General features: G+C 38.8%; 1 protein-coding gene across 3 annotated transcripts in view; it reads left to right on the top strand.

The window, feature by feature from the left end:
- Window positions 1-27,760, top strand: part of LOC134289439 (laminin subunit beta-1) — a 77,311-nt gene that overhangs the window by 29,019 nt on the left and 20,532 nt on the right. For all 3 annotated transcript variants that reach the window (XM_062855251.1, XM_062855249.1, XM_062855252.1), the window contains exons 3-5: window positions 13,782-13,887; window positions 13,959-14,009; window positions 27,132-27,387. In XM_062855251.1, the coding sequence (XP_062711235.1) occupies window positions 13,830-13,887; window positions 13,959-14,009; window positions 27,132-27,387 (365 nt within the window). In that variant the 5' untranslated portion in view covers window positions 13,782-13,829. The remainder of the gene's footprint in view (window positions 1-13,781; window positions 13,888-13,958; window positions 14,010-27,131; window positions 27,388-27,760) is intronic.

Raw genomic sequence — 27,760 nt, 5'->3', positions numbered from 1 at the left:
CCGCGGCCGCCATCTTGGATATGGTCCGCCATCTTGGATTTCAAATTGACGTTGGATATTCATTTTTTAATTCTACTCATTAAGTACGATCGAGTGTAGAAATAGTCTAAGTTAAAATACACATAAATAAAAAAAATAATACGCCCGATCGATAGCATAGTGTCCGAAGCAGCACTGTCGTTAAAAAGTATACATTCTGGAGTTTTGGCCGCCATCTTGAATTTAAATACCCCTACAGCCACCTCTACATCCCAAGGAATGTGTATGCCAAATTTGATTGAAATTGCTTGACGCATTCCAGAGTTATGCCGGAACCTAGGCCAAAACATACATACATATATACGTACATACAAAGATATATACATACTGGCATATAAACATACAACCATACATACATTAACTGTGCGGCTCCGTGGTCGTGTGGCTAGGGTCACCAAGCTCTAAGTCGCATCGTGCTGAGGAGCGCGGGTTCGATTCCCGCCGCAGCTGTCAGGAAAAGTTTTCGGCTGTGCCACTGGGCGTTGCATGCTAGTCCGTTGTCTAGTGTCGTGCTTCCTTCAAAGAGCCAAAAAAAGCTCACTGGAAAGCATAGAACGTGTCCGTGTAACTAGTGTATGTATTGATTAACAACTCTGTCGAAGCCATGAACTATAAATTACACTAGTTTACAAAATAAAACGGAAGTCGTGAACTTCTGTCCGCGACCAAAATTTTTGAGGCAAAATTTAGCGCTGATTTCGAAACCGTGCTTCAAAAAATTTCAAGTAGAACAGTTTTTGTGTTTTAGCTCAATATCGCGTTTAACAACATTTTAAAATATGAAATTTTATAAAACTCAAATCTCTTGCGTTATGTTCAACGAATTTTAAATCTTTTTCCATGAATTAAAAGCTGAATATAATAACATTCGATCATCTGAATGCAGGTTTTGCGTCAGATTGATGAAATTTAATATATTGGCAAGTTTTAGGGACGATCTCCTTAAATTTTAACAAAATTTCCAAAAAGATATGAAGAAATGTATTTTTTTAATACGTAATTTAAAAATTATTTCTCGACGTTTATTTGTCATATCATATGTTGGCGAGTTACAGTAAAAAATCAGCATTGATTACGAAGAATCAGATTATGAAGTGAGCGACTTTGCTTGAAAATAGAACAAAAATCGTTTTCAAATCATCAACCTTGTATGGAAAGTCGAAAAAAATATCCGCTCTACTGTAATTTTTTTCTTTCGTGTCTTCGAACTCAGGGCATGATTCTACACCAAAAATGAACATCAGCTTACCGAGTTCGAAAATGCTGTAAACTAGTGTTATTATTGTAGTAGGACACTACTTAGAGCATTTGTTATACACAGTTTTAATATGGTCTATAACTTGATACGAATTTTTAAGATTTCCTGACTCAAAATTATGATTAAAAAACTAACTCGCTCTACAATTTCGTCGGTGCTACAATCACCGATATTAATTTCCTTTTCTTACACAAAATTTAGCCTGGAAGTCTTTGAATGAGTGTAATCGGTTTTGTACCTTTCAATTCGGCCCTCTTATATTAGAGGGCAGAATTAAAAGGTATAAAACTGATTACACTCATTTGAAGAGGATATTCTGCTTATAGGGTTAGAAAAGTAGGTACAAGGTACAAGATGAAAGTAGTTGAAAAGGTATTTTCATAACAAAAAAATGGAATCTATATGAAACTATTATTGAAATTCATGTCACTGTGTCTGGTTTTTTTCCTACATTTTTAGCGAATGACATGAAAAATCGATGGAAAAAATATCGAAGAAAATTTTGGTGAACTAGGCTCAGTGTACCAGTTATGGCTATAGTACCTCAAATTCGCCATAGTTGATTTTCAACCTTTAAAGATACAAATCAACAAGAAAAAAATCGTGAACAACAGATCACGATCACAAAAGATGATTGCAATCATTCAAACTTCACAATTTGCTCAAATTATGGTAGAAATAAATAATTTTCCTTAACTTTTCGGCCTCCTTGCACCCTATTTCGCCATAGTGTACCAGTTATGGCAACTCCCATAAGGAATGCATGTAAATAGTGCGAAGTGGAACCCAAATTAACAAATGTGTCCATAACTGGTACATGGTTCCTATCATTGGCACACGCCGTTATAAATACTAAAAGTAGTTTTGGCTCCGTTTCTATATTTTTCCTGTAAAGTATTGAAACAAATCAATCATTTGACTTATTGTTTACATTCGTCAGTCTTCTTCTTATTTTTGTAGAAATAATTTTTCTTAGGTAGTGCGATAACTGGTACAGGCACCCTACCTGGTCTTCAAAGAAAATCATGTTTCAACTATTTGCTACTTACATTTTGTGAACATCTTCATGTAAATTTTTGTTCTGCTTCCATCGTATTAATCTTGCTGAATCCAAAATTTCTTGACACCGATTTTCTCCGAATTTTATCCCTTGCGAAATACTCCGTGGGTTCTGCCAAAAAAAAACTCCCAAAAACCTACAACTTTTTTTAAAAAGCTGTGTTTGCCTAATATTGCTGTAAAATACCAGGAATTCACTCTTCCGGGAGTTCAAGTAATGCTTCCAGATAGTCACATTTTTTTTCGTTAAATTTCAAACATGTCTTCACACATTCCATTGAAGATTCTTCTGTGGATTTTCTGTTGAAAATTTCTTAGAGGATTCCATCAAAAAGTTTCTCAGGAGTAGCTTTTTTCGGAAAATTCTCTATAGTTTCCAGTGTTCAGTAAGTCGGCTCCAGAGGCACGTTCTACTCCATTTGGAAAGGTTGTGGCGTCAATTTCGCTTTGAATTCTGTCAGGCATGTATTTATTTTTTTTCTGGACTTCTACAAAAGCAGGGCTGTTACAAAAGTGTTGATTTGAAAATCGCAAAATTCGCGTCAAGCCATTTGAAATCCGCGCCGGGCTCATCAAATCCGCGCCAGTACAAACATATGGCTTTGATGACTCAAACTTACTAAAACCCAAAATTTTTAAGAGAAAATCAATTGATCAATTAATAAATTGATTTTATTTCACTAATCCATTAATTTGTATAACCACTTCTACTTCAAACAAGAGTTTAAACATGTTGTTTTTTTTAATTGCAATAACATGTTTTGGATCAATAATTCTTCGATTGCTTATCAATCAGTGCTTACTATTTTACGAGAAAAAGGCAGCAGTTTGACGAAACTTTTTAAATAATTTATAATTAACCTTATGGTAGAAATCCTGAAATTCTAAAAGATCATTTGAGAATTTTCAGAAACTTTTTGAGAAATTCAAGGATTACTTTTTGCAGAAACAAGCGGAGTAATACTAGTGAATTTTTTGATTGAATCACCACTAAATTTTATTCCTCAGGGCGATATTTATAAAATGTTCTGAACATTAAGCAAGAGATACTTGAAAAAGTATAAATTCATTGGATCATTTATGATAAGAGTTTCTGGTCACACCACACCCTTGGAAATTAGGATTGGATGGATATTTCAGCAGAATGTTCTTATTCTAAGGTTTTCAAAAGCTTTAACATTTTTTTCAAGTATTTTGCAAAAAAAAATCTACCAAGGGTGCATCCATTAACCCTCTAATTCCCAATCCCGCCTTTAGACGGGGTATAGTTTGAGCATTTTTGTAATTTTTGTGTCGTAGAAAATCATTTTTCTTATATTTTTGGCAAATATTTAGGACTGTTCTGTATATCTCAAAATGGTTTTTGGTGTATTTTAAAGCGTATTTACATTTTTTAAAAATCATTGAAAAAATAATGTTTAAGTCACCTTTTAGAAGTCATTGTTTATTTTGTATTGAATCGCTACAATTAACATATTTTAAATTTTTCCCAAATCATACTATCCTTGTTTAATAGTTTAAGGGAATCGAATACACTCTAAAATTATTTTCCATAAAATTACACGGAAAATAAAATTTTCTGTGAAAAAAATTTAAAATAATAATATTTCAACAATAATCATAAAATCTCAAAATGTTTTCATCTCAAAAAATCCGTACCCCAAATTGGCTTCCAGGAAAAATATAAAAGTGTGGGAATGTTCAAAAATAAAAATTAGAAAAATCAAAAACTGAAATTCACAAAATCGAGAATTAAAAAGAATCATCTTCCAAAACATGTTTAAATCGATTTTAGATGACGAAAAATGATATTTAGATCAAAATCAAAAATTTGGGTATTAGAGGGTTAAGGCGAAACTGGAAGCACCGACAAACTGACGTGGTGGCTAGTGCAATGGATCGTGGAATGCGCGTCCAAAAGTTTAAATTTAAAACACTATCGCCATCTGTTGATTTTCGTTCAGAAGTATTTTGATCGAACAACATCGAGCACTCTTAAATAATACCGCGCATGCGTGTGCTGAAATGGAAAGATTTTCCAACGTCAAACGATGCTCTTTAAAATGACAACATACTCCTCATGTTTGTCGAAAAAAAGTAAAATCAATTAATTTTGTTCTAAATGTAACTTTTTGTAAGTGCAAAATGAGCCTCTGCACGAACCTGGCGTACTGCTCACTCCCACAGAAAACTTGAAAACAATTCGCACAGTAAAAGTCAAATGTGACTTTTACTGTGCGCGCTGTTTTCAAATTTTCTGTGGGAGTGAGCAGGACAGGGCAAATTCGTACAGAGGCTCATGCGAAATAATCACACAAAATTTCATTCTTTTTTGGATTTGTTTAATGTCGAATTCGTTTATTTCCGACGGTGCACTGCACCGGTGTAGCAATTGACACCGGAAAAACGAACGGTTTCGGTGCAATTTGTGGACAGCTTATGATGGTATTAGTAAGAGCGCGTGAGAGCATCAATGAAAACAATAAAGGATATCAAAAATAAACACAATCAATGCTTTCATGATTTCCGTGATGAACAAAATTATTTTTAATTATTTTTATTTTTTTACTATTTATATCCAACTAGCTGTCCCGGCAAACTTTGTCTTGCCAAGTTTTGATGGTTTGACAATTTTTAAGATCATTGCAGCATGGCACTCTAGATTGGTTTCATTTCGATCGTGTTGATTTCCTTCCCAGCTCATTAAAATCAGTACTTTATCAACTTTCTTACTTTTCTAGTAGATTTTCGTAACTTTTTATACATATGAACACAGCCAACACGAATACGAATCGAAACGTGTAAGGGTCATGCTGATCGGCTCGGCTGTTCGTGAGTTTTGTTGCCTCAAAGGAAGCTCAAACTCATTTTTATAGGCAGTTCAATAGAAAACGTTTAGCTACCACGTAAAAAGAAAAATAAATAAATGCTTTTGTGAACATAAATTTATTGAAACGCAACTCATTTAAAACGATTTAACCATCCTTTAGTGACATTCGATTGACTTTCAATGTAATTCAAAAATTCAATATTTGTTGTAAGAAAAAAAAAATAGAATTTACGGTTTTTGAAACTGTTTGTACCTACCTACAAAATGTTACTTCAGTAATATTTCAATCCAATTTGAATGAAAAGATTTTTATTCTATTCTTGGCTTATCAAAACTTCATTACGTGAATTTTTTAATAATTAATAGATCACCATGCGACAGAAAATTCTAATAATTAAAACCATTAAAGGTAATTAAAAAAAAGTAATAGAAAAAATTTACGTTGAATCAACTCTTTGAAATTTCATGTTACCGATAAATTTTGAAGATTCCTCAGAAGTTGATTGAAAGACGTGATAATCATCGATCAAGTTTAAATAATTTTTAAACGCACAGAATATCCAAGAAAAGTGTTTACCTAATGCCGAAGAGAAAAACATCAATGAGAGTATAATGGAGGTGTGGAAGAGATGCTTTGTGTGCGTGAGATCCGTGTTTGGTGCAAAACATGTCACTACTACAAGCAAAGCGAGCTCCCATAAGAACGCGTGTCAAATAGTGACGTCACTATTTGTGTTTACATTTTTCTTTGCTTACTAATACATAGCCATCTCTTCTTCTTCCTCACCTGTAATATACTCTCATTGGAAAAACATCATTCCTACCAAAACAAAACTACGATACAAGTTCAGCGATATGCATGTATTGGTAAAACTAGCTTTGTACCTGCTACACCGCGCTCAAACTGGGTGTAGCATTTTCTTGCACCGGTGCCAATCGGGTGTCAAAACAGAGCAGTACCTGCGAATAAACGAACGCTTTCGGTGCAAGTTTGCTACACCCGGTGGCAAAGCGGTGCAGGCGGTGCAAATAAATGAATTCGACATAAGAGTGCGTGTTTACATTCGATGGCGTCGTCGGCGTCGTCCTCGTCAGAGCTGCCTTCGCCGTTTTGTTGATATTCTGCTAATTTTGTATCAATATCAACATTATCCAACATTATCATTTCTTCAGGAAAATTGGATAATATCCAACATAATTGTTCCTTAAGCAATATTGGTTATTGCTTGAGCAAATAGGGGCTCAATTTTGTGAGATTTTTCTGTAAGAAATTTGAAAAAGTGGTTGGCCGAGCGCTCCATATCGAAGCGGCAACAGCAGCAGCCGCAACAACGTTCGCAACGGACGTTGTCGTCGCGACGTCCTTTGAATCCGGTGGGTGAGAATAATGCAGATGGTAACAGCTACTAATAATTGGTGTCATTTCACTACGGGCTTGTCCATTAACTACGTAGACTCTTAGGAGGGACGGGGGGGTCTGGCCAAAGTCTACGCTCCATACAAATTTCGAAAATTTTGTATCAACAAAAGTCTACGGAGGGGGAGGGGAGGTTCTGTGATGGCCCAGAATGAGTCTACGTAGTTTATGGACAGTGCCTACGACTGAACATAATTTTCTCTATTTTTATATTCAAATGCATGAGTAAACCATGAAATGCTACATTCTGAGTTCCGACGAAGCCGCAGACTCATATGACCGTCTATCACGTGTTCTTGTTTACAAATCATTCGAACAAGACGACGCCTGCTTAGGCGTCGTCATTTTGTCAAACGTCACTTTCAATTTGACATTTGCGATCACTGGCTTTTGAATTGATCGTTTTATGTTTTCGGTCATGTGCCGAGATCCAGAGTCACGTCAGTTCGTCGGTGCTGGAAGCATTTCCTCACTTTTTGGTTTTTGATTTTTTATTAAATAACGAAGCAATATTTTCAAAATCGATTTTCATGCACATGTAGAGTATAAATCAAGGTATCTTCTGAATTTTTTTGTAATGGAAAATGTTTTTCGTTTTTGCAGAAGCCATTTTTGAACAAAATTTCACAAAAAAAATGGTTATTGCAATAAAGGAAAACATTTTCCAACTCAAAAAAATACAGAAGATACCTTGATCCATACTCTACATGTGCAAGAAAACCGATTTTGAAAATAGGTATTGGTTCGTTATTTAATAAAAAATCAAAAACCGAAAAAATAAGAACATGCTTCCAGTTTCGCCTTAAGTACGTCACGCTAAAATTGGGAATTTTCGAGCCCCCCTCCCCCCCTGCCCCTTCATACGGGTTTTTCCTATACCTTTTACATTGCTTGTCACACTTTCACAAACCCCCCTCCCCCCTAGGACCGTGACGTACTTAATGGATGGCCTCCAAGAAACCCTTTAATCACTGTGCCCCTCATAACGGGTGCTCTGATCGGACATCATAGTTTTAGCAAAACAAATTGTTTCACAAGTAGTAATAACTGATTCAGGAATTTCGTCAATTTCGTCGTTCTGAAACTCATCCATAATGAATCAAGAAATTCTTGCATGTTTAAAAAATCGCTAGAAATTTCTAATGAATAATATTCTATCCAGAGTTTTTAAAGATTTTTCCATGGAATTATCTAAGAATGCAATCATTAAAAGCTCCATGACGTCTTAGCTGTTTCTTTTTTATTTTGATTTCTTACGATACACACAGTCTACCAAACCAATGATTTTCTTTACAAGATTCTGTTAAATTTGACTACAAAATTCAACCAAATATTTCTCTACAACTTCTGGTATACATCTCTTTGCAAATTCCATAAAAAAGATTTCAGAATCACCAAGAAACAACTATTTCAGAAATTTTTCCGCTCTATTCAAAATTTTAGCCAAAAATTGATTTCGAGGTTAAGACAGAAATAACTTCAATATTTTGACTAAGAAATTCAAAAGAGAATCTTCTCAGTTTAACAAATGCGTATAGTGCAGTGTAACTTTAACACTCCAAGCTAGAAACTATTAACATTGATTTTAATTAAGCACAACATTCCATAACACTACTTTAAAAACGTTCTTTTTCTGGTTTCGTTGAGCTACTTGTCTAAATGTTTGATGTAAGTGCATTTGAAAACCATTTCCGCAAAATCCACGCCGAAATTCGCAAAAACGCGCGAAATCCGCGCGGAACGCAAAAAACGCAAAATCCGCGCCATCTGTAACAGCCCTGCAAGGGATCAAATTTTAGGGATCTGGTAGAAATTATAGAGTCTGGTTCGATTTAGAGTCTTGGTTGTAGTACCGAGGCCTCAATTTTGCTCACTATCTCCAAATTGACCCACTATTTCAGATTTGTCATCATTAGTTATTCTTCGTATTCACCTTGTTTTGTTTGAAACTAGCGAACTCGCAAAATAATTTCCAACAAGAACTCTAGCGAAATTTCATGTAACAATAATTTTCGCGGAAATTCTAAAAGAAACTATTGAAGAAATTATCGCGGAAAAATATGATGAGATCCTGATAAAATATGTCTAACCTAAGTTATTTTTTTACTGTGAATTAAATATTCTGTATAAATCCCGGACGAATTTTTTAGGCGATTGTTAGGTACAGGATTTTTTTTTGCATATTTCTGAATTCTTCAAAATATCTTCAAGAATTTTCGACAGAAATAAAAAAAAAACAGGAGGAACGTTTGACTCTCCATTCTACAGAGTTATTGGAGACCCTTCCAATTTCAGGCGAAGTTTTTTTTCCAGGATTAACGTTAAAATATTTTTTGCTATTGCACGAGACTAATTCAAATAAAGAAAATCTTCGCAAGCTTTGGAAGAAGTTTTTAAATCTCGTAAGGCGCCAAATTATGTAACGCTCTAGGGGGAGCGGGGGGGGGGAGTATCGTCGAGCGTTACGGTTCATACAAAAAAATTGGGGGTTTCATACAAAAAAACGTTACGGAGGGGGAGGGGGGGGGGGGTCGAAAAATGCCAATTTTAGCGTTACGTAATAAATGGATGCTGCCCAAGTAGCTAGAGTCTTTCAATATGAATCATAATATATAACAAACATGTTACTCGTAGAAAGAAGTTCCCACACGCAGAACTCGATGTACACTAGGTTGTCCCAAAATTCACATGGTCAAAAAGCATGGGGGCTCACCCTGCAAATGATAGCTAAGGGTGTTAGAAACAAACTTTTGTGTGACGGCAACTTTCAGAAATGACGTTTAGAGGTCGCCCCGGTGAGATTTTTGAAAAATGACCATTTTTCGTAATAAATTTAATACAAATATTTTTTACCGTACAAAAATTGGCAATACCCACTATTTTTATATTTTTTACAGCTTGATATGGATCCAAACTTCTTGGAAAAAATAATTAACGACATGTTTTGCAGGTAACTTTTTGATACTGAATTTTTGAATTTATTAAAATTTGTCATTTTTTGATATACTGTGCATTTTACCCATCATAAAAAGTACCTGAACCTAATGCTAATTTAAAACAATTTCCATAAAAAGATAGGAAATTTTATGAGGAAAAACTTTGCCGAAAACAGCATGGCGTTTTTTCCATCCGTTTTAGAGTTATTTACGATATACTATTTGGTGAAATAATAATAAATATGAATAATAATAAAATGTCACATAAGAACTTCTTAAAAACACATACAAAGTAAAAAATCACGTAGCTCAACCAGTTTTTGTCTTGATTGTGTTATGCAATTATGGTGACATCATTAATCGATTTTTATTTTTTGTTATTCAATCCCTTCATATAGAAATTAACTAGCAAAGATTTCTTAAAAAGCTAGCTCTCTTGACAAGCTTCGTACAGCCTATTGATTTTTTAAAGATATTCTCCACAAAATGTTGAGCTATATTTTCGTGTTTATCTTACTTTCCTGACGATATTCTCAATTATTTTAGAGTGTTTCTGGTTACGCAGTCTTTAATAAGCTAACGACGTTTGTTGTTATCCCAACGTTTCGACGCTTGGTGGGCGTCTTCCTCAGGGGGTAAACACTTGTTCCCCCTGAGGAAGACGCCCACCAAGCGTCGAAACGTTGAGATAACAACAAACGTCGTTAGCTTATTAAAGACTGCGTAGCCGGAAAAGCTCTAAATTAACCCTACAGTCGTTCAATTACCAATTCTCAATTATTTTTCTACACGAAGACGTATGAGTCCTGGACCAGTGAAACAGCCCTGGAAACAGTGGCATAGTGAATAGAGGCGAATACGTTGATCCATACCAAATTCAAATCGAGATTACGAACATCTTACGTAAGAATACCAATTTTTAGATACTAAGTTCCAATTCAAGACATTCTAAAAAGCAGAGCATGTCTTTTTTTTACATTTACTGACTTGAACTATCTTATCAACACCGAAAATAAGATACACCGAGGCAACTTGAAACGGGTGGAATGAGATGAGCCAGTGAGTTAACGTAATGTTATTCAAGGTTTGAACAATTTGATTACCATAACACAAACACGGCATACAATAAGACAAGGTAGGCTATTACTAGTAAACAACTGTTTTGGACGTAAGCAAGTGACGTCATTTTTATCATCCTATATGTTGATCAAAATGATAGGGACTACTAGAACGTTTTATTCATGTCTTTGAACGATTTGAACAACATCATTGAAAAACAAAATCGGCATGTTTTGCGGCATGTAACAACTTCTAAATGATATACAAAATGTGCCGTGCGTTTGATTGTCTATTATGCTCGTATAAATCATTGTCAGTACATCACCGTTAAAAATGCCATGGCCTACTGAGGCATCTCAAAATGGTACCTAATGATAAAGTTTCTCGCTAGTAGGTACCTTTCTCTATCAAAGAAAATGGATTTGTCAACGGAAACAAAAATTCAATAAATGATGCCACCATAATTCCATAACACAATCAAGACAAAAAACTTGTTGAGCATACGTGATTTTTAACTTTGTATGTGTTTTTAAGAAGTTCTTATGTGACATTTTTAGAAAAATGCCTAAAAATTCAAATTTCATCAAATAGTAAATCGTGAATAACTCTAAAACGGATAGAATAAACGCAATGCTACCTTCGGCAAAGTTTTTCCTCATAAAATTTTCTATCTTTTTATGGAAATTGTTTTAAATTAGCATTAGGTTCAGATACTTTTTATGATGGGTAAAATGCACAGTATATCAAAAAATGGCAAATTTTAATAAATTCAAAAATTCAGTATCAAAAAGTTACCTGCAAAACATGTCGTTAATTATTTTTCCCAAGAAGTTTGGATCCATATCAAGCTGTAAAAAATATAAAAATAGTGGGTATAGCCAATTTTTTACGGTAAAAAATATTTGTATTAAATTTATTATGAAAAATGGTCATTTTTCAAAAATCTCACCGGGGCGACCTCCAAACGTCATTTCTGAAAGTTGCCGTCATACAAAAGTTTGTTTCTAACACCCTTAGCTATCATTTGCAGGATGAGCCCCCAAGCTTTTTTTTTTTGTCTAGCTCTTTTATTTGAGGCTCATATGTTTTACAAAAACTTTACGGAGCCGATAGTCTTAAAGAATATTTTTATTCTAAAATACAATTGAAAAAGTCTAATAAAAGGTTCTTCGAGCGCATTTCTTCTTGACGCGTGGGCCGGAACCTGAGCTCGAGCCGGATGCGGCAAACTGAGCTCTACGTTGATCGGCCGTCGGGTTTCCCATCACTTCCTTGATAGCCTTCGCCACCTCCTCCAACTTTTCCTTCTGCGTCATCGGGCGCCATTCATCTTCCGACCCAGCTTCGCATTCACGAACGACTAATTCTCCCACTTCTTCATCTAGCTCATTCAGCGGCTGATCGTTGTCTTCCAGAACTTCAATTATTTCCACGTCCGATGTTCTGTGAACTGATGAAATCGCGTCTTCCGTTGAAACCACAGCAGCATATGAAAGGGGTTCCTGATCCGGTTTCTTCGCCTGCTGTTTCCTAGTCTTGCGTTGGGGACAGGAATCCCTGCGGTGGCCTACCGCTCGACAGAAAAAGCAAACATCTTTTAGGCCATTGTAAAAAATGCGCCCTTTCCACTTTCCAACATCAATTTCAGGTGGTATTTCGCCCTCCACATCGATGTGTACGCCACGTACGCCGTTAAAGATGTGTCCAAGCCCCGAGTCCGCGGGAAACTTTTCGCGGGCCACTTGTTCCACTTTCCCGTATTTTCCTAATACCGACGACAGACACTCATCGCTCAGCTCCGGCGGCAAATCAAAAACTCGAACGTACTGTATGTTTGCCCCAGCGATGCACATACGCACCTCCACTGTCACTCCATTTGAGTAAACGAACTTCCTTGGTTGCGGGTTGTTTCTCATACATTCCATCATCGCATCCATAGTCGAGAACTTCAAAAACAGCGAACGATCCTTCGCTGTCTTGTAAGCTGTTTCGATTAGCAGCAAATCCGTCTCCAACGATTTTAGAAAAATCGCTATCTCTGCCCATGACGGTCGAGGGCTACCCGGCGGGAAACGAAATTGTGCAGTGTTAATTAGCTCGCACATCTCGATAGCACAGAACGTACCAACGGTGAACGACCGGGAAACAAAGCACGGTGTCCCCCCAAGCTTTTTGACCATGTGCAATTTTGGAACAACCTAATGTACACAGAGCATCGAGTAACTTTTACGCAGCGACCGAAAAGACAAAAGAATTTTCACGCAGGTTTGTATATGTACCACCGGATCAGCACATTTTTTTGTGTTGATCCAGTCGTACACAAATATGCGTGAAACATCCTTTGTCTTTTAGCTCGCTGCGTGAAAGTTACTCGTGCGCTGTGTTGTTTCATTTAAGGGTGCATGATATAAGTTTAAACAAGAGATATTACCGTAAACCGAGGTCAAATTGAACTTCGGGTCGAAATTGATCAAACGTTTTTCAGTTAGATGAAGCATACTTTTAATAGTTTCATTTCAAATACCGTTTAGTATCTGATCCCAACAGCACGATACTTGAAAGGAAACTATTTAAAGTATGATTCATATAACTGAAAAAGTCTGATCAATTTCGACCCGGAGATCAATTTGACCCCGGTTTACGGTACTTGGGCGCTTTGAAATGTGGGGGCTCGGGATCCTGCCACCCTGGACCCCTAAATCTGGCCCTACAGCTCCAAAAAATTACAAAACCTTCGATTTTGCCAACAGAATCTAAGTTAAGCTTGATGATTATCCTCGCACAAAAATGTCCACATTCTACATTACATCAATAAACATTTGTAAACAACGCAAAATGAATGAATGAATATGATAAAACCTTGTTCCATTCATATCTAGCCTCCCTTATCACCGGCAGACACAAGTTGTTATTAAAACAGCATACCTACTTATACTACGGGTCCTGTTTATGCGTTTCATCGTTATCATCGTTCAAACACCACCGCACCGTCCAGATTGTAGTTCCGTGTGTGTACAGATGTATTTATGCTCACTGGGGTGCATTCTATGCGCAGCAATGTGCAAAGTACATCGTGTTTAACAGCGAGCTTATCAGTATACATAAAAAAAAGTACATAACACGGGCGAACATTGTTTCTAACGGATTCGTTTTTTTGTTTTTTTCTTTCTTTTTTTCTTGCAGCTAAGGACGTTATATTAACGTCCTACTCATGTATAGTTGGCCGCAGCGATGGCCAAACTAGATTCATCATGTATAGGTTTTATATTTAATTTATTTATTTTTATTAGTAAGTATCAAACTTTTCTCTTGGTTGGGTATTCTAGATGAGACTAATTTTGAAATTTAATTTCATTCCAGATTTAATTTTAAGTAGTTATGCACAGCGTAGGACTTCCAGTAGTAGTAGGTGTAAGTATATTTTAACTATATTGTTGTAACCAAGCATGTATTTCGTTTCGGCTGTTGAAAAATCACATCTATGACCATGTTTCGGCTGTTCTAAATTCTAATTGAATCGTTCATCTCACATCTGCTCCATTCATTTTTGTGTATGCTTGTCTAAATGTCTCTAATCGTTTTGTGTACCACTCGAATTTCTTAACGCTGATTGTCACTACTACGCGCATATTCATTGACCGCTTCGGGGCTGCTGCAGTCCCATCCGTTATGGAATCCATTCCCTCGTTGCGACATAGGTATATCGTGCCATCAAGTAGCAGCGAAGTCGTATTCGACACTACGACTCCCGTCTTTCAGCAGCAGCGTGGCGATCAGCAGCCAGTAGACGAAGACGACGAACTTTTCTCCAGTGAAATATTGTTGCCTGGCGATGAAGTGGATGAGTCGCGGGAAGTACCATACCGCGGAGGGGATTACTTTCAGCGTCCGGGAATGATTAACAATCACATCAATTACAATAAGTATAATTCGATTTTTAAAAGCGCGAACTCAATGCGACACCAGCGGCAGAATGGGGAACGACTCCAGACGGTGGAACACTGGCAGAATAGCAGGAGAGCCACTTCGGTCAGCTCATATCAGCGTGGAGGTAGATTGATCGATCTAATTGTTCACTAAACATCGGGAAGAGGTAGCCAATTAGGGTGAAGAAAGAGCTGAAGGACGCTCCTAGTGTGTACGTATAAAAACCAAGACTAGGGCACTAGGTTCACATCAAAAATGTTTTAAACGAGTATTCTGATACGGAGTAGCAGAATTCAACATAAGCCATAAAACCAACTATAGGTCATTGAAACCTAACGTCAAAATATCCAATTAAGCTAAAATCAACTCAAATGGCAGTGGTGACCTCAAACCGCGATCATAGTTTTCAATTAGCACATGATGTCAAATTGCAACATCGTTTCTCCTACCAAACAACCGAGTTGATCGTGAGTCTAGTATTTACAAGTACCAAACCACAAAAACGCCTGAAAAAAGCGAACAAACAACCAGCTATCACCAGTCGTCTCTCTAAATCTAAGCACATTTTCACCCGAGTCTAAACCGCCGCGGCCGCTGCCGTGACCCGCTCGTTTTGGTCGGACGTAATGGTATGGAGTCACATACAACGACGCCCGTTTATGAGGATCACGCGCAGTTCACAGGCCTACACAAATGCCCAACTGCATACACCGTCCGTGGAATGAATTCTCGAACGGGACGGGATCCTCATCGTTGGGGACAGTCGTACCACACCGGTAGACTAGAATATCTTTGTTAGATTAACCACCTCGGAGCAACCGGTTGCAGCATTAACATAGGCTACGATTCAGCACCAACCAGCAAACGGCGGCAACACACCCACAAACAAGTGTAACCAACAAGTTTCTGGCTGTCATCGACGAATTTGTCTCCAGCCAGGGCAGAGTTTGGAAACCGCGATCCGGGCTCTGCTAACAATGATCGTTATTTGACATTAATCCGACTAAAATGCTTCTGCCGAACCTCTCTGTAGCGCTATATGCTTCGCTTCCTAATCCATATTCTCATCATGTGTGTCTCACAGCTCGACGTATGGCCCGAGCCCCGGACACATGTGTTGGATCCCGCAATCCTTCATCATATCGAACCATGCGTGCGTGCGGACAGCCGCGACCGCGCCACCACCGCGCGCGCACCATATATGCTAATGTTAATTTTAGACGTTTCGTTATTCATGTTTACATTCGGAGTTTCTCCCTTCTCACACCCACCAACCACCTCTCCGCTGCTCCATACCGCCTCCATCTTCATCTGTCTCTAATCGTCCATCTTTCTTTATGCCTCGTCTTTTTACGCATACGCATTGGTTTCCAGTGTTGGCCTCTATACGTATAAGTGTACTTAGCTCGCAAACCGCGGCAGACCCGCGACTTGAGCATCAAACAGCTCATCGATTTGGCTGCCGCTGTGTGATAGACTGGTTCAGAAAAGTGCCTAGCTCAAATTTTAGAAGTAAACGTTCAATGTTAAACATTCAGATCCGAATCCGAAATATATGCAGTTGGGTCTGCTATAAGACACTGCAACCCACTTCACGCCCATCGCAATTTCCAAGTTGTCTTTCAACCAAGACAGCTGTAAATTTGCAGCAGGCGTAAAGTGAGAGGCATCGTCTTATAGGAGACCCGACTGTAGATCACTGATGACTTGATGACTTGGCCACTGCATGATTTATTATATTTACCTTTTATTATTCTTTTTTACTCAAAATAAGGCTGACGCAAATATTATTTTTCTTTTATGTCCGAGACCTCTCATCAGACACGAGGGGGGATAAAAATTAATAAAGAACAAAAAATAAAAACGAAAAACAAACTGTTGAAAATGAAAATTTATATTCACTACTGAAAACAATATTTTCAACTATTGAAAAATTGATAATGGAAACTATTTTTGTATTGAAAATGGAGTCATGAGCTACCCAGGGAGAGGTGACATGCATCGGCCTAAGGGGCTGTTCATAAACCACGTAGACAAATTTTGGCCATCTCAGATATCCCCCTCTCCCCTCGTAGAGTTTTGTCCATACAAAAATTTGAAAATTTGTATGGTGCGTAAACCTTGGCCAGAAACACCACCCCTCCTCCACCCAAAAGGTCAACGTGGTTTATGAACGGCCCCTAAGAGGACCTTGAAACACCTTAAAAAAAAAACAATTGAACGCCCATGACATCTCTTGAACACTTCGGGAACGTTCCTGGGACCCCCTGAAACCAGACTGAATACCAATGACATCCTTTTGAATCTCCTGGAACGTCACGAAACCCTTCTGAAACCAATAGCGTGCGAAGCATTTTCTTTTTTCTCACTCATTTTCTATGATAAACACAAGTAAGAACTAGATAAAAGATGGGGTAAGTGCCTCCTCTTTCATCTTTCTCTTTCGCGTTGTTTGTTTACGAGAGTGAATGGGAAAAAAGAAAAAGCTGTGCACGCTAGAATCTGAAACCCCTTGGAACACCCCTGAGTTGTAGGGGAGAAACCCCCTGAAACGCCATGGAATAGCCATAAAACCTTTTGGAACGCCCATGAAACTCTCTGGAAGGCCTCTGAAACCCTTTGAAGACCTTTAAAACTTTGAAACCTCCTGGAACCGAAGTTTCACGTTTCTCCGAATATTACTAACTTATATTTGCTTCTCAATCTGCTGCTGCTGCTTCCCAATATGTTATCCCCCCTATCAGCGTCTCCCAAACATGGTTTTCGCGGCGCCCCAACATATTGCAGGCTCGCTTTTTCTAATCGTTTTAGCGAGCCTGCAAGAGTCTGGTGTGGTGTGCCGCGAAAACAGAGTTTGGGAAGCGCGGCCCCATATAAAGAAGTATTGGAAAACTATTTCAGTTGCAACACCCAATGCTTGTTTTCAAAGAAATATTTCATTGAGTGTAGAGCATTATCATTCGTTTGCAGTTGAAAAGCATTCTGATTGCTCCCAAGCGAAAACACCCCAAGGCTTGAGGCTCAAGCCAAATGCTTTTGAGCAGCACAGTTTATGTAAACTCGAGGTAATCATACATTCGAACTGCTTATTTTGGGGCAGCAAGCAGTTCAAATGCATAAAACAGGCTGCTCTATAGCTTATGCAAATCCTTAGTGGCTACCTGGACAGAGTTGGAGAACCATCCAGATATTAAGTTGGCGCCAACAAATTTCATTTATTTAGTTCACATCAAATTCATGATAATACTGAATCAACAATTTGCCGCCATAATACTCGATTTGCAGCTGCAGCTCTCCATCCTCGGTCACGCCCAACACTCGCCAGATCACGCTCCACCTGGTCCGCCCATCGTGCTCTCTGCGCTCCACGCCTTCTTGTGCCAACCGGATCAGTTGCAAACACCAGCTTTGCAGGGTTGTTGTCCGGCATTCTTGCAACATGCCCTGCCCACCGTATCCTTCCGGCTTTGGCCACCTTCTGGATGCTGGGTTCGCCGTAAAGTGCAGTGAGCTCGTGGTTCATTCTTCTCCGCCACACACCGTTCTCCTGCACACCGCCGAAGATCGTCCTTAGCACCCGTCGCTCGAAAACTCCGAGTGCTTGAGGGCCTCCTCGAGCATCGTCCATGTCTCGTGTCCGTAGAGAACCACCGGTCTTATTAACGTCTTGTACATGGTACATTTGGTGCGGGGGTGAATCTTTTTTGACCGCAGTTTCTTCTGGAGCCCATAGTAGGCACGACTTCCACTGATGATGCGCCTTCGTATTTCACGGCTCACGTTATTGTCAGCCGTTAGCAAGGAACCGAGGTAGACGAATTCTTCTACCACCTCGAAAGTATCCCCGTCTATCGTAACATTGCTGCCAAGGCTTGTCCTGTCTCGCTCAGTCCCACCTACCAGCATGTACTTTGTCTTAGCCGCATTCACCACCAGTCCGACCTTTGCTGCTTCACGTTTCAGGCGGGTGTGCAGTTCTGCCACCGTTCCAAATGTTCTGGCAATAATATCCATGTCATCCGCAAAACAGACAAATTGGCTGGATTTCGTGAAGATCGTACCCCGGCTGTTGAGCCCGGCTCGTCGCATAACACCTTCCAGGGCGATGTTGAATAGTAGGCAGGAAAGTCCATCACCTTGTCGTAGTCCCCGTCGAGATTCAAATGAACTGGATAGCTCACCCGAAATCCTTACGCTGTTCTGCACACCGTCCATCGTTGCTCTTATCAGTCTAGTCAGCTTCCCGGGAAAGCTGTTCTCGTCCATAATTTTCCATAGCTCTGTGGCGCCAACAAAACTTCAAGCAAATATATCTCGAAACTCTAATGAGCTAGAAATATTCGTAGGCACGCTCAGAGAGTGTTGGAAGTGGACATCTAAGGCCTGAAGTACACAGGGTCAAATATTTGAAATGGAAAGAACTCAAGAAACAACATCGATTTGACACTACTGAAAATTCGATCGAGTCAAACAAGATGTTTGGTCATTGGTTTCTTTTTGGACAAATATTAGACCCTGTGTACTAACAGCTTAAGCACCGAAGGAGATGGTGAATTGCGAGGAAAGAACGTGGGGTGAGGTGGGCGTTGGATTCAGTTTGGCTTTCTACTTCACACAGTTGTTACTTGTTCTGTGCCGAAGTTGGTTAACGCGCCCTGTCTAGCGAACTTGGGGAGACGTGGGTTCAAACCCCACCAGAACTAGGGGGATTAGGGGCTTAACAGACACCCTAAGCAAATGAGTACGTTGGGGTTGTATAACAGAGTAAAACTTAACATATTATCAGTTGACTTGTTTACAGCAGGTAGAATGCCTTTATTGTGAAGAAATAATGAACTGTAAACCGTGTGTTTTCAGGGCTGGCAGGAAAGTTACGGGGCAAAATGGACACCGATCGGGGCATAATGGACACCCCTGCAAATTTTAGGCTAATTCTTTGGTTACATCGACCAGTTAAGCAATTTGCCTGCGGAGATCAGTACCACAGATATAATACGTCATCTTAGACGTGTTTATATAACAAAAAGGTTAATTAAATAAACTTTAGGCTAAAATAATTGAGTTGATTTTTTCCAAACTCTCGAAAACGCCTAACATTATGCAATGCGCATACATCCATTCGCAATTGCCAGTGTTCATGTCGCCCCGAATCGACTACTACATTAAAATTGCAATTTTAAGTAAATTCTGATCAAAACTAAAATGCTTCATCCATTGCTTAATCTCCATATACATGTAGATAATGTAACAATTCACTTGTTTTTATGGTGGACACACTCAAACACTCGTAATACTTTATTTGCCGTTGCTTCGAAATTATAAGAATTTCACCTTGTGAAAAACATATTTCAATTTTTATGATATTTCAATTATTTTGGAGGAACATTAATGGTACTTTTGAAAAATAGAACAATGACTTGTTCCTTTACACTTATGCATTAAAAGTTAAACATAAAAGTTAACGGTTTTGGCAAAAACAGGAGTGTCCATTTCGTCCCGAGTATCCATTATGCCCCTACGTTGATTTTTTCGCAATTTTCCCACTCAATTTGTCCATTTTTCAACACATATTGTGCCTCTCCAGCAAAATTGTTCAGCAGCTAACTGCGATTCCTTTGCTAGTGTAAAAAATCTAACACCTACATATATCTCGGAATTAAAATGAGAAAGAATTATGCCATCTTCAGAAAGCTAACAACTATCTGACAATTGAAGAACTGAAGGAAAATCTTAGGTTGAATTTCCAGAGAAATCTATGGAGATTTCTGGGAGATTCCAAGGAAAAATCCCTACAGGCGGAGTTTGGCAGGAATCTCTAGTTAAAAATGATGAAGATTGCAGTTGAGCAGACACACACCAAAACAAACCTACCTGGTGGATTATCTCTGGATTTGCTACACTACACTAAAATGCACTTCCCACACCTCCACTAACTAGTTCTTCACGAATAAAAACTCATGAGTGTTCTTGTTTGCTTCTTACTCACGAAGCAGGCGGGTGCGAATATACTCTGTTTACTGTTTGAATTATGAGTAAGCCTTGTGTTGGCTTTTCACTCGCGAATTGCTTCACGATGAGAACAATTCCATTACTGATTGATATACATTTCTTATGACTTCAAAACTTTGCCAGCGTACCGAACCAAAGACAGATAGTTCTTAGGTTGATTCCGATTATAAATGAACAACATTTTATGATCATAAATTCAAAAATCACCACTGTTCCACTGTACAACTGTGTTAAAAAAAAGCAGTGAAAGCAAATTAACATCTGTATCTTTGTTCTCTTGTGACCGATTGAGCCAAAAATTTGACTGCGAACTACAAATATGGTCAATATGGTCAATTTTGTTATAGCTAAATTTAGATTTTTACGGAGCACTTGCAAAAAAGTTAAGTTACTATGTGAAAATGTTCAAAATAATAGCAGTATTTGTTATATTTTTTTGTTCAGCAATAATTTTAGTTTTTTCCTTACATTTTAATTTGTCATCTTGACGGATGTTGTCCAAATAGCGTGCGATTTATTTTCTTATTCATGGTTGAGCAGAAATTCAATCTCTTCACATTACTATTTTTTTAACCATTTCACACAGTGTTGTTTATCTTTTTTGCAGGTGCTCCAAAAAATCAAAATCTTGCTATAACAAAAATTTAGAAAAAAAAATCAATGATTTTATATTTTTAAACAAAAGAGCACTTTTTTTCTGAGCCATTATGTATTTTTTTTTAGATTTTTAGAACTTTTTTTAAATACCTAAAATTAATTTCGAAGAGATTTTTTTCAAATCACCATTTGACAGCTGAGCAACTGCTTGACAGCTCCACCCAATACAAAATCTTTTTTTCTGTGAATTTTAACATAGGCTAATTCTTTACACAGAATACAAAATCTGACGAGGGGTTATTCATCAAATCGTTCCCATACGAATTCATGAAAATTTGGATTTCGGCTCAGTTTTGACATACAGATTCAGAAAATGGAATTATCTCAACACCGCTAAAGAAGCCAATTGACCATATTTGTAGTGCACTGTCAAATTTTCAACTTAATTGGTTATTGGAGAACAAAGCTACAGCATGTCATAGTCAAAGTTGAAGATTTTGACTATTTTGTTTGAAAATTGGCTTTCACTGCTATTAATGATTTGATTTATTTGTAGGTTCTCATCAACAGACAAGAATTGTTCCAATTATGGTGTTAAAAAACAAAACTAACAAAAAGTAAAACTCAAGCTCTAATGCAGAAATACACAAAACAAACATTAGTATTTAAAATTAATTTAATTTACAAAACTGCAGATAACTTTTGAGCTTGAGCTTGAGCTTGAGCTTGATTGACCGCCCGTGGATGCTACTCCAGTATCGCCAGACCAGCTACACTCACACAAGGACCAATGGGATAACTGCCGGGGACTAGCAGGCATCTTCAGTATGTGAGCGTTGGTGATCTTCTATTTTTAGGCGACAATGGCGCCTGCCACGTCAGGTTGCAGGTCAATGTGGGGAAAGGGTAAGGAAGTGATGATTGCAATCGTTTGTATCCACATCTGGCCGAATATACCTCTGCGCCAGCACAAATTCATGCGGATGTTGGAGTGTTGGTGGGAATTGGTTGGCAGAAGGTTCACACATTGGTGTGTGGATACCAGAGGAAGGTGATAGAATTGTGTGTTTTTATTATTTTGAAGATGTGCGGCACAGCTCGCTTGATTGCATAACTTGTAGGCGTTTTCTAATAGGATTGTGACACTGTGCTGTGAAAGTTTGGAAAGGAAGGGAAACGGCTTTTTCAACCCGTTTCTGTTCTAGCGACGGCTATGAACATGTTTATACAGGGTGTTAGGTTCGTGAGTGCAAACTTTTTAAAGGGTGATAGAGGACCATAAATGGTGAAAAAAATTGTTCTACGCATATGGTCAAATCTCAACCGTTACGTAGTTATTGAGCTTTCCATGTTTTTGACTCTCATTGCCTTAACTGGCTATAACTTGAAAATGGTCAAACTTATCGCAGTTTTTTTACCCTTATTCGAAAGATTATTGAAATTTCTATCAAATGGCATCTTTGAATCGATTGGTTTAGTTAAATAACTAAGTTTTCTACAGCAAACTAGCTCAAAATAGCGTGTTTTAATTTGTTTTTGTCAATTATCTTTGAAACATGCGTAATAAACTCAAATTCTTTCTTCGGCAAAGTTGTGGCTCCTGTTCTACTCTAAAATTCGTTCTTTGACATCAAACGTCTATCTCTTATCGTTTTCTTGCAATTTTGATTTAAACATCGCATTTCAGGTCAAAAATGAGCAACTGTCAAGGTAAGCACGTTTTTGCGCATTGTGTCGCACATTTAAATCGAAATTGCAAGAAAACGATAAGAGCTAGAAGTTTGGTATCAAAGAACGAATTGTGGAGTTGAACAAGGGCCACAACTTTGCCAAAGAAAGAATTTGAATTTATTACGCATGTTTCAAAGATAAGTGATAAAAACCAATTAAAACACACTATTTTTAGCTATTTTGCTCTAGAAAACAAAGGTAATTAACTAAACCAATCGATTCAAAGATGCCATTTGATAGAAAATTCAATAATCTTTCGAATAAGGGTTAAAAAATTGCGATAAGTTTGACCATTTTCAAGTTAAAGCCAGTTAAGGCAATGAGAGCCAAAAACATGGGAAGTTCAATAACTACGTAACGGTTGAGATTTGACCATATGCGTAGAACAATTTTTTTCACCATTTATGGTCCTCTATCACCCTTCAAAAAGTTTGCACTCACGAACCTAACACCCTGTATACATGAGTTGTATATGTAGAGAGCAGAGAGAAAGTATATAGAAAGATACAAAGTAGGAGGAAAGGGACGGGCCAGGGATTGAACCCAGGACCTTCTGCATATAAATCAGAAGCGGTAGCCACTAGACCACCAAGCCCGTCATTTACAAAACTGTAACGGAGTAGCAACCATTGACATGTATAGTCAGATTTTATAAAAAAAAAAAAACATATCAAAAAATTAGAGATGTTTTTTTCTTCTTTCAAAAGTTATCTACAAAACTGCAGATAACTTTTGAAAGAAGAAAAAAACATCTCTAATTTTTTGATATGTTTTTTTTTATAAAATCTGACTATGCATGTCAATGGTTGCTACTCCGTTTTTAATCTGAGCTGGTACCAATTGCACTGAGATCCAAATGAATAAGGGCTGGGACACTCCACTTATTCTCAAAGTGCAATTCTAGCAGCTCATACATTTTGGATCAATACCGACGCCGGCCACGTCCTTATAGTCAGTTGGGAAGGGAAAGGAATGTTAAAGTGTGCTGGTTGTTGCTACTAAAGACCGAGATCACCTCTGCATCCCCACATCCAGCACGGACTGGGGTATTTGTTAGACGGAAAGGATGGGAGATCTGGGAGTCACCGTTGGGTCGGTGATGCGATCCATGGATAGGGGGTTATTTATAGGGCACTGCACTGTTTTGATCCCATACAAAGATTTTGACGTTTCTTGGCCTTGTTGTTTACAAAATTTGTGTAAGAGTGAAAGAGAAGGAGAGAATTTCATGCAGTGCCCTATAATGTTCGTAAGGTGATAGATTGCGTGGTGAATGAGGTGAATAAGGTCAAGCGGCACAGCACGCTTTGGTTGCGTAACTTGTAGGCGTTATATACACTGTGCTGTGAGTGGGAATTGGAAGGGAGGGAAACGACTTTTTTCCAATTCGTTTCTGGTTCTAGCGATGGCTATGAACGTATGAATATACATGAGTTGTATATGTAGAGAAGAGAGAGAGAGAGAGAGTGAGAGGAAGTGGATAGAAAGATACAAAGTAGGATGAAAAGGGACGGGCCAGGGATTGAACCCATGACCTTCTGCATACGAATCAGAAGCGGTAGCCACTAGACCACCGACGTGACAGTGGCGATCCAAAACTGTCCCCCCCTAATTTAACGGTCGACCAGCGAAGCGAGCGATCGCTTCTGTCAAATCAGCACAGACGCGAACCGTTTCCTATATGAACACACGGAGGTTTGGTGTCGAGCTATCAAATCATCGCGAGCCGTTATAGAGGTGGCGATAGTGTTCGGATATTTTTCATCATGGCGTCGCGGACAACAAATTTGAATTTATTTGTTCTAGCTGTCACGTCGGTTCGTCGGTGACTAGACCACCAAGCTCGTCCACATCTCTAATTTTTTGATATGTTATGTATAAATGTCCCAGCTTTCAATTGATGCAAAAATTTTGAAAAACGGTGGTTGCCCTCATGGTGAAAAAATTGTTTTGGTATAAACATCCAAGATGGCGGCCTAAATCAATATGGTCGACCCAACTTTTTATTATTGTAAATAGTAGCTCTATCTTTCTTCTTTTCAACAACAATTCGTTTTGAGGTAGTTGTTGGAGAAACTTTCGAGTTATAACGGTTTAAGAGAGCCACCATTTAACCAAAATCGAGGGGTCTGCAAAAATTGTTGTGGCTCTAACTAACGGGGGGTCCATCAATTTGAGTAACCAAATGCATTTTTCTTACTTTTTAGGAGAGGGCTTTCAGAAAACCGGCAACTTAAACATTTTTGAAGACAAGGTGTAAATAGTGGGCCGGTCTCAGCGAGAATTACCCTAATATGGATTCCAGACAACTGAACAGTAATCCAGAATCGGACGAACCAGAGAGCAGTACAGAAACTTAAGGCAGTAAATGTCTGTAAAGTAGACGTAAAAACTTGAAGTATTTTTAGGCAAAGTACGTTTAATTGGCAAATTGAGAGATAAATTTGTGAAAAAATTACCACTTGTTTTGGTGGGATTCGAACCCACGACTCCGTTATCGCTAGTCCGGCGCTTTAACCAACTAAGCTACAGAACAAGTTACAACTCCGAAAGAGAGATAAAGTTGTGAAAGACGGACCCGGTTTAGGGTGGTGCTTCGAATCCAGTTCTGTAGCTTAGTTGGTTAAAGCGCCGGACTAGCGATAACGGAGTCGTGGGCAGGGCCCTACATTTTCAATTTCAATTGAAATTTTCAGGCGAAGTTTGTAAACAATGGTTTCAATCGTCAATGGAAACAAGGCGCCGTCGTCGTCGCTCAGCCCGACTGTCATCGTCACCGATGAACCGACGGCGCTGCGTCGTCGCAGACGCCACTTTGTTTCGCACTCACAAGCTCACGTACGCTCGTTCGACATCGAATGAATTTCTCTGTTATAACTCAATTAATGAGTGTAACAACCGGCAAATCTGTGTAATGTTAATGTATTCTATGCACATTTTACTGAAATAGGTCATTACCCATAAAAATATTAAGCAAACATACATTTTAGACAATTTGAAAATTTCAACTGAATCCCAGTCGGTGTGAAAATGAGCCGCCACCCGTCGTTGCGTCGAAGAAAGTGACAAGAAGGGCGGCTGAAGCGAAGCGCATGCATGTTGTTTTGAATGTTCCCGTCGTCGGCGTCCGTCCGATGCTGATGGGCGCTCGCTTTCAGCGTCATGTTTTGGTTTCGACGATGTAGGCCCCTGGTCGTGGGTTCGAATCCCACCAAAACAAGTGGTAATTTTTTCACAAATTTATCTCTCAATTTGCCAATTAAACGTACTTTGCCTAAAAATACTTCAAGTTTTTACGTCTATTTCAGACATACTAGCCGACTGGTATAGCCGGAAAAGGGCAATAAAATCATTGTCATGTCTGTAAAGTCTTTCGTTATTTGAAAAATGAAACCCAATGCGCTAGATGCCTAGTTCACAACATAGGAGATGTGTAGTTTGTACGTCAGCTGGGAATCCAGAACAACTCCCAAATCCTTCATCTGAGTAGCGCTATTTTTATGAACACAGCTGTATATGTCAACTCTGAAAGCCCCAAAAACTATAAATAAGTCTTTGAGAAGGTCCAGTAACCATAGTTAGTTAAGCCTCATTCTTCTGCAAAGTGGATAAGCGCATATGACATTCATTATGAGTGGATTTGGATATGTGATGCTACCGTTCATAGCGAACATCAGTACACAGACAAACAGACGTAACACTTCGAACATTTTTCGATTCAAATCATAGTCATGGAAACATATTCGCCCAATGCTAAAATGACTATGTTTGGCAGACCACCAACTAGGTGGCGGTAGTGAGCAAACGTCAAACTCGAACAAAAACGATGCGAGCGCCACGGTTGGGCAGTTGGCCAACTATCCAATTTTGAAAAAGACCGTTAAATCGGTGTACGATGGGAATTATCAGAGTGTTACGTCTGTTTGTCTGTGATCAGTAGCTAAGTGTACCAGTTATCACCATAGTGGTTCCCTTTTTGCGTTATTGGGTATTTAGAAAAGTGTACAGCTTTGTATCAGTGTTTATAGTTTCACTGTTCTGAGGGAAATACTAAAATTATTTCATATTGCACTTCACACTTCGAGCATTCTACATGAACCAGTCTAACACGCAGCGGCCAAACTTCACTAACTTTTCGTCAAACTCACATTAATTTATCTTTTTCACGAATCTCTCTTCCACGTATCTCCTCACGCTACACCCGCTGTCAATCTAATTATGTTGAACACCGACTCTGAACCGCACATCGGACGACGGACCACCGGACAGTACCACATAGGCCCATCCATCGTGTTCATCCGTGCGAGCAGAGCAGTTGCTACCCGGCGACGGGCAATCTGCTGATCGGTCGCGAAAACCGCCTCGAAGCGTCGTCCACGTGCGGCACGGTGCGGCCCGAGCGCTACTGTATCGTGTCCCATCTCGAGGAGAAGAAATGCTTCCTGTGCGACACCCGGCCCGAGACGGCCCACATCCCGATGAAGAACCACCGGGTCGGACAGATCATCTACAAGAACCAACCGGGGTAAGTTAGAAAGGAAGGATTTTTTTTATCTAAACTCAATTTTGATTGGATTTGTTAAATTCAAACGAATTCGGCTAAATACTGCTTCCAGATTACATCATAAATGCGAAAAAGTTATTCAAACGTAAATGTTTATATTTGCGCAATACTTCGAATTAGATATGAATACATTGCCGGCGCGTATCGGCAATGTAAGCAAACTCCGAGCCGAAAAGCAAGAAGTAGGTATTATGTCATCTGGTGTCAGAATGAGGCGAGGATAGATTATTTCGAGTTCTGATCACATTTAGATGACGGCGCGGTTGTTTGAACTACCATACCGTCGCTCAAATGATGACTGCCATGTGTGCAGCACCACGCTTAGCGACTTTTG

This window comes from Aedes albopictus, chromosome 3, assembly GCF_035046485.1.
Source record: "Aedes albopictus strain Foshan chromosome 3, AalbF5, whole genome shotgun sequence".
NCBI lineage: Eukaryota > Metazoa > Arthropoda > Insecta > Diptera > Culicidae > Aedes > Aedes albopictus.
This window is presented reverse-complemented; position numbering and strand designations above follow the sequence as displayed.